Raw genomic sequence first — 13,498 nt, 5'->3', positions numbered from 1 at the left:
ACTGTGTCCTTACAATTTTAAGAAGGCAGATTTCATGTTATGTGTATTTTGCCCATAGGAAGGAAAGAAGAGAGGGAGGGAGGGAGGGAAGGAAGGGAAGGAAGGAAGGAGGAAAGGAAGGAAGGGAAAGAGGTGCTATATGATAGGGACATAAATTAAATAAACATAATTTCTACCCTGAAAAGTACTTACCATGGAGCATAGGAAATAGCAAAGAAAAAATTTCCTCATTGAAAGATGTCTTCATTTGTTCAGGTTGCTATAATAAAATACCAGACACTGACTGAGTGCTGTGGTGCATGCCTGTAATCCCAGTGGCTCAGGAAACTGAAGCAGGAGGATCATGATTTCAAAATCAGCCTCAGTAACTTAGTGAGGCCCTAAGCAACTCAGCAAGACCCTGTCTCAAAATAAAATATAAAAAGGGCTGGGGATATGTCTAAGTGTCCCTGCGTTCAATCCCCAGTTCAAAAAACAAAACAAAATGTGGTAGACAAGGACAAACAAGCTCCCTTGGGCCTATATTATAAGGATGTAATCCCATTCATGAGGACTCTGTCCTCATGACTTAATCACCCCCAAAGTCCCCACCTTTAGTATAGTGCATTGGGGTTAAGGTTTCAACATAATTGGGTGGAGGGACGACACAAGCTTTTAGACCTTATCAAGTGGTAGGAGGTCCAGGGTAAAATGGGAACACCTAAGAGACTCCTGATATAATATTAGGAAAAGCTTTCCAAAAGAGATAACATGAGACCTGGGTCTGGAAGATGAGTAGGGATCATTCATGTGATTTAGAGAAAACCTCCTTCTTAGGAGGTTGTAAAGGTATCCACCAGAGGGAAGGAATGTGGCAAAGGAGGCATTTCAGGAAATCAAGACTTAACCAGAAGTTCCAACCTGGGATGTTAAAAAAAAAAAAGAAAAGAAAAAGAAAAAAAAAGAAAATTATTTCCAGAAGATATGAAGTAAGGTAACCAGGCTAGAGCAGAGGATGTAAAAAGGATGAGTAGACCCAGTAAGGTAAGGAGGGGTCACATGCTGTTCAGCTGTATGGTTATCAGTGTGACTGGTAGATGGCAGGACGAAGCATGAAATAGATGGGTCAGACTTACAGAACTGTCGTGGGTGCATCATTGGTCCTACAGAGAATTCTCACGTATCCCAAATCATTGTCCAAATGAGCGTGGTAAACTCAGTCCTAACCCAAGGAGATTTCTTAAGAGGCCCAGTTAACCAGAACTGTGTCTGGGCATCTGTGTAGCAGCACTGTCATTCTAGTTGACCCAACAGGGATCGAGCAACACTCAAGGAAAGTACTGAGAAGGAACTAGGAAAAAACACAAGCCCCATAAGGAGAAAGATGACGGGCAGCTTTGCAGGGTAGAGGAGGAAAAGCCAAATTGCAGAGTGTAAATTCCCCAGACTACATAGAATTTAAGTTGCCAATTAAAATTTTAGTCACTAATTCAGATCTCCTACTAAGTAATACTCTTATTGCAGACTGAAATGCTTCATTAGTGATAAAGTGATGAAAGTGGCATTGATCTCAGGTCGATTTGGGACCTATTTGTTGAATAAGCATTAAAATCAAAGGTACTTATTACTATGCTTTCCATATTGTGGAAACAAAGTCCATAACCTTACTTGGTTGTAAAAAAAAAAAAAAAAAAAAAAAAAAAGTGATTAATGAAATCAGTTTTATCACTTTATCACTAGCATTTCTGTCATTTAAATATTATAAAATTGATAAGAATAAAGAGACCAGGTTCTCCCCCACAACAAACTAGAATAGAACAGAAAGGAAAAAGTAAGCAAAGGTTTTTTTTTTTTTTTTTTTTTTAGGTTTCCCAATTTCTTTTTTTTTTTTTTTTTTTTTTTTTTTTTATTGTAAACAAATGGGATACATGTTGTTTCTCTGTTTGTACATGGCGTAAAGGCATACCATTTGTGTAATCATAAATTTACATAGAGCAATGTTGTTTGATTCATTGTGTTATTTTTTTCCCTTCCCCCCACCCCTCCCACCCCTCTTTACCCTCTATACAGTAGTTCCTTCCTCTATACTTGCCCCCCTCCCTAACCCTAACTCTAACCCTTCCCTCCCCCCCATTATGTGTCAACCTCCACTTATTAGCGATATCATTCGTCCTTTGGCTTTTTGAGATTGGCTTATCTCACTTAGCATGATATTCTCCAATTTCATCCATTTGCCTGCAAATGTCATAATTTTATCATTCTTTATGGCTGAGTAATATTCCATAGTATATATATACCACAGTTTCTTTATCCACTCATCAATTGAAGGGCATCTAGGTTGGTTCCACAGTCTGGCTATTGTGAATTGAGCAGCTATGAACATTGATGTGGCTGTATTTCTGTAGTATGCAGATTTTAAGTCCTTTGGGTATAGGCCAAGGAGTGGGATAGCTGGGTCAAATGGTGGTTCCATTCCAAGTTTTCTAAGGAATCTCCACACTGCTTTCCATAGCGGCTGCACTAATTTGCAGCCCCACCAGCAATGTATGAGTGTACCTTTCTCCCCACATCCTCGCCAACACCTGTTGTTGCTCGTATTCTTGATAATCGCCATTCTAATTGGGGTGAGATGGAACCTTAGGGTGGTTTTGATTTGCATTTCTCTTATTACTAGAGATGTTGAACATTTTTCCATATGTTTGTTGATTGCTTGTAGATCTTCTTCTGTGAAGTGTCTATTCATTTCCTTAGCCCATTTGTTGACTGGACTGTTTGAATTCTTGGAGTAGAGTTTTTTGAGTTCTTTATAGATTCTGGAGATTAGTGCTCTATCTGAAGTATGATTGGCAAAGATATTCTCCCACTCTGTAGGCTCTTTCTTCGCATTGCTGATAGTTTCCTTTGCTGAGAGAAAGCTTTTTAGTTTGAATCTATCCCAGTGGTTGATTCTAGCTTTTATTTCTTGTGCTATGGGAGTCCTGTTAAGGAAGTCTGGTCCTAGACCAACAAGATGAAGATTTGGACCTACTTTTTCTTCTATAATCTGCAGGGTCTCTGGTCTGATTCCGAGGTCCTTAATCCATTTTGAGTTTAGTTTCGTGCATGGTGAGAGATATGGGTTTAGTTTCATTCTGTTGCATATGGATTTCCAATTCTCCCAGCACCATTTGTTGAAGAGGCTATCTTTTCTCCATTGCATATTTTTGGCCCCTTTGTCTAGTATGAGAAAATTGTATTTATTTGGGTTTGTGTCCGTGTCCTCTATTCTGTACCATTGATCTACCTTTCTATTTTGGTACCAATACCATGCCGTTTTTGTTACTATTGCTTTGTAGTAGAGTTGAAGATCTGGTATTGCAATACCCCCTGTTTCACTCTTCCTGCTAAGGATTGCTTTAGCTATTCTGGGTTTCTTATTCTTCCAGATGAATTTCATAATTGCCTGCTCTATTTCTGTAAGGTACGTCATTGGGATTTTAATTGGAATTGCATTGAATTTGTATAGCACTTTAGGTAGTATGGCCATTTTGACAATATTAATTCTTCCTATCCAAGAACATGGAAGATCTTTCCATCTTCTAAGGTGTTCTTTAATTTCTTTCTTTAGTGTTGTATAGTTCTCATTGTAGAGGTCTTTCACCTCTTTTGTGAGATTGATTCCCAAGTATTTTATTTTTTTCGAGGCTATTGTGAATGGGGTAGTTTTCCTAATTTCTCTTTCTGAAGATTCATCACTTATGTATAAAAATGCGTTGGATTTATGGGCATTGATCTTGTAACCTGCTACTTTACTGAAATCACTTATGAGTTCTAAGAGTTTTCTGGTGGAATTTCCAGGTTCCTCTAAATATATAATCATGTCATCAGCGAACAGGGATAGTTTGAGTTCTTCTTTTCCAATTCGTATCCCTTTAATTTCTTTGGTTTGTCTAATTGCTCTGGCCAGAGTCTCAAGAACGATGTTGAATAGAAGTGGTGAAAGAGGGCATCCCTGCCTTGTTCCAGTTTTTAGGGGGAATGCTTTCAGCTTTTCACCATTTAGAATGATATTAGCCATGGGCTTAGCATAAATGGCCTTTACAATATTAAGGAATGTTCCCACTATCCCTATTTGTTCTAGAGTTTTGAGCATGAAGGGGTGCTGTATTTTATCAAATGCTTTTTCTGCGTCTATTGAAATAATCATGTGATTCTTGACTTTAAGTCTATTAATATGGTGAATTACGTTTATTGATTTCCTGATGTTGAACCAACCTTGCATCCCTGGGATGAAACCCACTTGATCATGGTGCACTATCTTTTTAATATGTTTTTGTATGCGATTTGCTAAAATTTTGTTGAGAATTTTTGCGTCGATGTTCATTAAGGATATTGGTCTGAAATTTTCTTTCCTTGATGAGTCTCTGTCTGGTTTAGGTATCAGTGTGATATTGGCTTCATAGAATGAGTTTGGGAGGGTTCCCTCCTCTTCTATTTTATGGAATACTTTGAGAAGTATTGGAATGAGCTCTTCCTTAAAGGTTTTGTAGAACTCGGCTGAGAACCCATCTGGTCCCGGACTTTTCTTTGTTGGTAGGCTTTTGATGACTTCTTCTATTTCAGTACTTGAAATTGGTCTATTTAAATTGTTTATGTCCTCCTCATTCAGTTTAGGCAATTCATATGTCTCTAGAAACCTGTTGATGTCTTCGAAATTTTCTATTTTGTTGGAGTATAGATTTTCAAAATAGCTTCTAATTATGTTTTGTATTTCCATCCTGTCTGTAGTGATATTTCCTTGTTCATTCCGAATTTTAGTGATTTGGGTTTTCTCTCGTCTTCTCTTTGTTAGTGTGGCTAAAGGTTTATCAATTTTGTTTATTTTTTCGAAGAACCAACTATTTATTTTGTCAATTTTTTGTATTGTTTCTTTTGTTTCAATTTCATTGATTTCAGCTCTGAGTTTAACAATTTCCTGTCTTCTACTACTTTTGGTGCTGTTCTGTTCTTCTTTTTCTAAGGCTTTGAGCTGTAGTGTTAGGTTGTTTATTTGTTGAGTTTTACTTCTTTTATTAAATGCGCTCCATGAAATAAATTTCCCTCTAAGTACTGCTTTCATAGTGTCCCAGAGGTTTTGATATGATGTTTCTTTGTTCTCATTTACCTCTAAGAATTTTTTAATTTCCTTCTTAATATCTTCTGTTATCCATTCATCATATAATAGCATATTGTTTAACCTCCAGATGTTGGAATAGTTTCTGTGTTTTACTCTTTCATTTATTTCTAACTTCAATCCATTATGATCTGATAGAATACATGCTAGTGTCTCTATCTTCTTGTATTTGCTAACATTAGCTTTGTGGCATAATATATGGTCTATTTTAGAGAAGGATCCATGTGCTGCTGAGAAGAAAGTGTATTCACTCTTGGTTGGATGGAATATTCTATAAATGTCCGTTAAGTCTAAATTATTGATTGTGTTGTTGAGATCTATGGTTTCTTTGCTCAATTTTTGTCTGGAAGATCTGTCCAGTGGTGAGAGCGGCGTGTTAAAATCACCTAGTATTATTGTGTTGTGGTCTATTTGGTTTCTGAAATTGAGAAGGATTTGTTTGACATACATAGATGAGCCACTGTTTGGGGCATAGATGTTTATGATTGTTATATCTTGCTGATTTATGCTTCCCTTAAGCAGTATGAAATAACCTTCTTTATCCCTTCTGACTAACTTTGGCTTGAAGTCCACATTATCGGAAATGAGGATGGATACTCCAGCTTTTTTGCTGAGTCCATGTGCATGGTATGTTTTTCCCCATCCTTTCACCTTTAATCTATGGGTATCTTTTTCTATGAGGTGAGTCTCTTGCAGGCAACATATTGTTGGATCTTTCTTTTTAATCCAGTCTGCCAGTCTATGTCTTTTGATTGATGAATTCAGGCCATTAACGTTCAGGGTTATTATAGAGAAATGATTTGGTTTCCCGGTCATTTGGTTCATTTTTAAAATTTTGTTTATTTATTTTTTTGACACAACTTGTTTCCTCCTTTATTTGACAATTCCTTTAGGATAATTCCTCCCTTTGCTGATTTGCTTCTTTGTTTTTCATCTCTTCCTCATGGAATATTTTGTTGAGAATGTTCTGTAATGCTGGCTTTCTTTTTGTAAATTCTTTTAGCTTTTGTTTATCATGGAAGGATTTTATTTCATCGTCAAATTTGAAGGTAAGTTTTGCTGGGTATAAGATTCTTGGTTGGCATCCATTTTCTTTCAGGGCTTGAAAAATGTTGTTCCAGGACCTTCTAGCTTTTAGGGTCTGGATTGAAAAATCTGCTGATATGCGTATTGGTTTCCCCCTGAATGTAATTTGGTTCTTTTCTCTCACAGCCTTTAAAATTCTGTCTTTATTTTGTATGTTAGGTATTTTCATTATAATGTGCCTTGGTGTGGGTCTGTTGTAATTTTGTGTATTTGGAGTCCTGTAAGCCTCTTGAACTTGATTTTCCATTTCATTCTTCAGATTTGGGAAATTTTCTGATATTATTTCATTGAATAGGTTGTTCATTCCTTTGGCTTGTTTCTCTAGGCCTTCCTCAATCCCAATAATTCTTAAATTTGGCCTTTTCATGATATCCCATAGTTCTTGTAGATTCTGTTCATGATTTCTTACCATCTTCTCTGTTTGTTCAGCTTTGTTTTCAAGGTTAAATATTTTGTCTTCAATGTCTGAGGTTCTGTCTTCCAGGTGTTCTATCCTATTGGATATGCTTTCTATGGAGTTCTTAATTTGGTTTATTGTTTCCTTCATGTCAAGGATTTCTGTTTGGTTTTTTTTCAATATCTCTAACTCTTTATTGAAATGATCTTTTGCTTCCTGTATTTGCTCTTTTAACTGTCGATTGGTGCGATCAATCAATGCTTGCATTTGCTCTTTCATCTCATCATTCAATGCTTGCATTTGCTCTTTCATCTCCTCGTTTGCTTCTCTGATCATTTTAATTATGTACATTCTGAACTCCTTTTCTGTCATTTCTTCTGCCATGCTGTCATTGGGTTTTATTGATGTAACATCTAGATTTGTTTGCAGCATTTTCTTTCCTTGTTTTCTCATGTTGTTCAGATATCAGTGGACCGCTGAGATATTGCAGATTTCCTCTGTTGATTTACAATGACCCTGAAGATTTCTATATATATCCCCTCTTAGCCTTCAGTAGGCTGAAGTCTTGGAGGAGGTTGATAATGCGGTGCTCCACAAGGAAGCTGCCTCTCTAGGAGTGGTGGCCTTCAGGTGGGGTATATTCCCTGCTAGTGGGCAGAGGTGCCTCCACTTGTTGACCAATGGTCATCCAAAGGGGACCTAGGCTGTGGGCTGAGGCAAGGCCTGTTTGGGCCTGAGCCTCTGGTTTTACCGTCCTTGTGGGAAACCTCACCCAGCAGGGAAGACTCACCCGGTGGGGAGGTCTCGCTGGTCAGTTTCCTCCTAGAGGTTCCCCTCAATTTACATCTACTGCCTGGGCTGGGCTGCCTTCCTCTGCAAAGTTTCCAGGGGCCCGGCCCTACCTCCTGGGCCTGGGAGCCTCACCCTTCGCAGATGAATCTCCTTAGGCTGCCCCTCCTCAGAGAATTTGCCCATAGGCCTGGAACCTTCGCTCCGCCCTAAGCCTGTCTCTGTGCGGCTCTTCCACCCAGAAGCCTCCTAGATCCTGGGACCCTGTTCTGCACCTAATCGCCTGGCTGCGTGGCCCCTCCTCTGAGCAGCCACCTGTGGCCCCGAACAATCGCTCTGAGTCCCAGAGACCCGCCACAGGCCTCTTCCTCCAGACAGCTGCCCAGTATGCCGGTGCGGTCACTAGGAGTCCAAGAAACTCACTTCGTGCCTCCTCCTCCCACCAACCACCCGTAGCCCGGGGCAATCAATCACTCCGAGTCGAAGTGACCCTGCCCGTTCCTCCTCCTTCTCCAGATAACCCCCCGGGTGTTCAGGAGCAGTCCCTCTGAGTGGCTCTGAATCCACGTGACCCGCTGCACGGGTCCTCTGGGCCACCGCCCGGAGCTCTGGTGTGGTCCCTCAAGACCAAGCGTCCCACCACGCTTCTCCTCCAGGCAGCCCCCCTGTGTTCAGGAGCTGTCACTTTAAGACCAAATAACTCACCACTCGCCTTCTCCTCTGAGCAGCCGCCTGGAGCGCTAATGCAGTCACTGCGAGTCCAAAGGACCCGCCGCGCTCCTTCTCCTCCTTCTCCTACTCCTCCGGGCAGGCCCCGGGGTTCAGAAGTGGTCAGGGTCCAAACAGCTCGCCACGCAGCCCCTTCTCTGGCAACCGCCTGTAGTTCCCGTATATTCACCCGAATCCAAGCGGCTGCTCCTCTTCCTCCTCGTCCTCAGGGCAGGCCCCGGGGTTCAGAAGCGTCGTTCTGATTCCAAACAGCTCGCCGCGCGGCTTCTCCTCTGGCAACCGCCTGCAGCTCTGGCGCAGTCTCTCCGAATCCAAGTGGCCACGCTCCTCTCCTCCTCCTCAGGGCAGGCCCCGGTGTCCTGAGTCCACACAGTTCTCCCCGCCACTCCTCCCCCGGGCAGCCGCCGGAGCCCCAGTGGCTGCTCCGAGTCCTAAGCAAAGGTTTTTAAGAAATGATAAGTATAGATTAGATCACATCATTTTATATAATTTTTGTTTTTGTTTCATTTTCATGTATACAAGTGCACATCCTGGGCTATAACGTAAAATGCACTCTTTGTTATGGATCCTGGTCTACCACCTCTGAAAAACACTAGCTTAGAACATCTCATATTCTGCTGGTTATATTCTAAATCCAACATGTCTTGTTTAATTTTAGTTTCAGGCCATAAAGATAGCATACTTTCTGATCAAGCCCCAGATGAAGAAAAAGATCCAGTGATGTCAGATGGTAAGTCACCGGGGCTGTGGACAGTCTTTGTGGTGCTCGTACTCACGGCTCATATCGGCCAGTCTTAGATGTGGGAGTTAGAAGAACATGACAAAAAAACAGAACAATTTTTGAAAAGCTCTGTTTCCTTTCTTACACTTCATAAACACTTTGAAGGCAGAATAAAAATGTCAATAGTTATATTTAAGGCTGAAACTGTTTCCATCTCATATTCACTTCAGACTCTCCCAAAATACTCCAACCTCAGCTCTAGCCCCTTGTGTCTTTTCCTTCTCACGTTTCCTTTTTCTACTTAATTCTTCTTTGCAAAGCTTGAAATAGCCAATATGGTTAGACAGGATCCTCCTCAGAAAGTGGGTCAGAGGAAGAGACTGGGAGAGCCACGTTAGAATTCTCTTGAGAAAGGAAATCTGGTGATTGCCCACCCCCTTTCTCTATATTATATACATATATATATATATAAGTTGCAAATATTTATGCAGAGGCTCACATATTTTCTGAATCCTCCTATACAAATTACACATCAACATAATAATCTAGTCTGCTTCCGTTTTTACTACTTCTTTACCTTTTTGAATAGAAGGAAGCTGACAAGCACTGAATGTTCCCCAGTGATTTCTACTGTGCAGTCACAACTTCACAGGAAGTTGGTAGAGATTGCTGTTTGGCTCCACACAAGCCATGGTCTTGGATTGAGATTCCATTAAAAAAAATGGTCTAATATCATGCAGCTCCTATCAGGGCCAGGCATAGAGAGAAACTTGAGTGAAAAGAACAATATAAGTGAAAATGAGAATAAGTGCAAAACTCAATGTGCTCTTAATGCTATTTTGTTAGTTCTTTACTTACAACAGTAGAGTTTTTAGATCTGATTCCTCACACCATCTCTGAAAATCAGAATCAAGAACCCATAAATGGTTGGTGGTAGACAAAACATTACTGAGTATTTTCTTATCTACAAACAGAACTGGGCAGTAGAAGATCCAGTTTTCTTGTGATGCAATTCTTTTTAAATACTCTCCTGTCCCGTGTCCCCAGGCACTCAGCCTGGCTTGCCCACTCTCCCGGAACCTAGCTTCCCTCTTTTATAACCAAAGCTATGGCAACAAGAGCCCTGATCCTTCCCTTAGAATGAATGATTGAATAAGAAAATGGACCAGATATATCTATAAATCCAGTTTCTGAAGTAAGTAACTGAGTTCTTCTGATATTTTATGAAAACAGGGCAGACATAGATTTCTTTGTCGACCAAACAGGATGTTCACCCAAGTCTCCACACTTATGTAAATGTCCAATAAGAGAGACACAATCTAGTACATCTTTAATTCTGATAGGCTTTTGAAATGGAGCTAACCACAGAGAATTAGAATTGGTATATTCAGGAGAAGGAAGACCCAGAGATGAAATAGCGCCAAGAACATATCTGCATTCATAATTCACAATGAGAAACAAAGGAGCCAAAAGAGACTGCACGTGGAAACAGCTTAAGGTCAGGAGAGAGGCCAGAATTCATTTTACTATATGAAAATATCTAATGATGATCTTGTGGTTTTATTTCCTCATAGAATCTGCCTGACACATGGACTCCCTTGGCCACTGAATTAAATTGAATATAGTAATACAGTAAATAGAACGAAGAAAGGAGAAAATGAAAAACTAATAAAACATAGCCTACTTGATGTATTTTTTAAATTGTTACATCTTTTCATTTTTCTTTCTTGTACAGACTCCAAAGGCAAAACTGCAGAACTCTAACACATTGAATTAGACCAAAAATAAAGTTATTTGGTACTGTAACAAATATAAAAAGACCTGTGAATGTCAGTGTTTAGGAAAGAATAATTTTGAAGATTTATTTCAGCCTTACAAATATTGTGCTAGGCAATTAAATAAAATTCTGTGATGGCACAAAATGCGAGTTCACTCATTTGTGTTACCTATATCCATTTGTTTATTATTGTGTTTTCTCAGAAATAGTTTGGTGTCAATTAAATTAAATAAAATAACATTTAAGCAGTTGTCAGTCATCACATCTTTGCTTGTATATCCTTTGGAGAGAACCACTTCCTTTCTCCAGCAATTTCTCAGGCGTGACCTAAGTGTTCGTGTTTGCTCACATGTCCTTACCACCTGGGCCTTGACTGACTAGGCCAAAACCAAGGAGACCATTCCTTTATTTATTTGATCTTTCTTTTCTAAGCACTTGAACTGAGACAAGTTAATGAGTAAGTTGCTGTCTGAGTGAGATTAATGGTAGTGAACTAGAAAAGACACAAACTTCTGCCTGTGAGGTCTTCAGGACTAGTCAGGTTTTCCATCTTAAGATGTGGCTGTGTGCTATGCTTTCTGGGATTTGCTTGATATGAGTGCCTTTACAACAAAATGGATTTTTATCTTAACTTCAATTGAATAGGCTTTTAGTGTTTTGACACCAGATATGGCCTTAACAAGCTGAATTTTGAAGAAAAACATAGCCTTTTGACCATAAAATTGTGTGCTTAAAGTAAAAAAATGTCATTAAAACTTTCTAATAAAAGCCAGGTAGGAACTTTTGAAATCCAGGAGTCTTATTAGAGACCGAAGCTGTCTGTGCTTTTTCTATAATTTTAAACAATTCTTAAGGTTCAAATTGCTTTCTGAAAATCACATGCCTCTACACTGCTTCTATAATATAATGAAATGGATAATTTCAAAACCATGACTGATTTTTGCTTGTCTTCAAGGTTAGCACATGATGTGATATGATTGTGAAGAAAACTTAATGTCTGTGTTAAGGACATCTGTCTGTGCCCTAATCTACTTCTACTTCCCCTGCCTTTCTTTGTGGACTCCTTAACCAAAGTAGTGTGGTCACAAAGAACAATAATTGAATGAATTCTCTACACATAGCTAGGCACATGGCAATTGCCCTTTAGCTGCAGAACTTTTTCATGGTAAAAGTGAACTAGATTTTAAAATGTGACTCAGACCAAGAAGTGAAAAGAAAAGCTTCCTGTCACATTTCCCTTGAACCAGTTATGTGAATCACAGAGCACCCAGGATGAGGTGAAAAAACTGGAACAGAGAATATAACCATGAACACATATTACCTTTCAACACAGTGGCCCTGCCACTTACAGACATTTTCCCAATAGTTGTAAGCTCCAGCCAATCAGATAATCTTGTCTTTTTTTCTCCAAATTGATGGATATCAAGCTAGAGAGAGACATAAGCAATTTTATCTTCTTGGGACACATTCAGCCTCATCCTCACTTTCTAGCATGAATATCAACTATCGTATGGCATGCCCTGGATAGACTCCCGTATGCAAATAGAACACCTTGACCTTAATCACTACATCTATTGCAACACACTTGTCCCAAATTAATATAAAATATGGAATTACCTTGGGAGAAAAGTATTAATCTTTGTTACTTATTTAAAAATAATGATGGTGCCATCTTAAAAATAGTTTTCAGGGAGATATTGGGTTTTTTTTTTTTTTTGACTCTTTCACTGATTCTCAGAGTAGCCTGTTACCAACCAATTTGGAAAATCTCACATCTGGTTTCCCCATTACAAATAACTTTAATGTGAGGTTTTGGAAAAAAAATTCTCAGTGTTATTAAAATTGGCATGGTAAAGGTAGGAGGATGAGATATTGGTAGAAAAATTAGTGTATAATTTGGGGAAAGGTGTTGTGTATAAAGTAATTATCAGTCACTGAAACACGAGTTAAGTGTGTATCAATCCTTGTCACTTTAGCAGGCACTGTTAGTTTTTTTCTCCCACAGTCTTGCCCCATCATCTTGACTAATAGAACTCTGATTTTGTTGGGATGAGCTTAATACTGGGAATGAATATTTATATGTCTAATTTAGTCCCCATTTGATAGTGATTGATCTAGGGACAGGCATGTGATCCAGTTTTGGACAATGATACATGAAGAGAAGTTTTTTGGAGATCTGTATGCAAGATATACCTCCTCTCTACTTCCTTCCTGCTTAAAATGATATGCTACTGTTTTAGAAGGGGCTTTTTTGTGGAGTTTTTTTTTTGTGTGTGTGTGGTTTTTTTTTTTTTTTTTTTTTTTGTCTGTTTTTTGTTTTGGTTTTTATTGTTGTTGATTTGGTTTTTTACTGCTGTGACTAAAAGACCCGACAAGAACAATTTTAGAGGAGGAAAATTTTATATAGGGGTTCATGGTTTCAGAGGTCTTAGTCCATGGGCAGCAGGCTCCATTCTTTGGGGCTTGAGGTGAGACAGAACATCATAGCAGAAGAGTGTGGTGGAGGGAAGTGGCTTCAGATCTGGCCACCATGAAGCAGAGAGACACTTCAAAAATATGCAAAATATGTATGCCAGATACAAAATATATACCCCCAAAGGCATGCCCTCAGGATCCACCTCCTCCAGCCACACCCCACTAGCCCTCAGTTACCACTCAATCTCTATCAGGGAATTAATTCACTGATTGAATTAAGTCTCTCATAACCCAATCATTTCACCTCTAAAAACTGATGCATTATCTCACACATGAGTTTTTTGGGTACACATAATACCAAAACCTTAACACCTACCAAGATGTAATGGATGTATCCTTGGTAGCCATTTTATGGCCATGGGGAACAACTATCACTGGCATAGATGGAAATGC

The 13,498-nt window shown here is 39.3% G+C and overlaps 1 protein-coding gene across 8 annotated transcripts in view; it reads left to right on the top strand.

Moving 5' to 3' along the window:
• The window catches only part of MDH1B (malate dehydrogenase 1B), a 34,849-nt gene extending 24,061 nt beyond the window's left edge, over window positions 1-10,788 (top strand). For 6 of the 8 annotated variants that reach the window (XM_079130663.1, XM_079130661.1, XM_079130660.1 and 3 more), the window contains 2 exons: window positions 8,791-8,862; window positions 10,428-10,787. In XM_079130663.1, coding sequence (XP_078986789.1) covers window positions 8,791-8,862; window positions 10,428-10,438 — 83 coding nt within the window. In that variant the 3' untranslated portion in view covers window positions 10,439-10,787. Of the gene's footprint in view, window positions 1-8,790; window positions 8,863-10,427 lie in introns of those variants that run through there. The other 2 variants (XR_013762345.1, XR_013762346.1) reach the window with 2 other exon arrangements.
• Window positions 10,789-13,498: the final 2,710 nt, after the last annotated feature.

The sequence above is a fragment of the Sciurus vulgaris genome (assembly GCF_902686455.1).
Source record: "Sciurus vulgaris genome assembly, chromosome: 3".
NCBI classification, from domain to species: domain Eukaryota; kingdom Metazoa; phylum Chordata; class Mammalia; order Rodentia; family Sciuridae; genus Sciurus; species Sciurus vulgaris.
The sequence above is the reverse complement of the archived record's forward strand: the minus strand, read 5'-3'. Positions and strand labels throughout refer to the sequence as shown.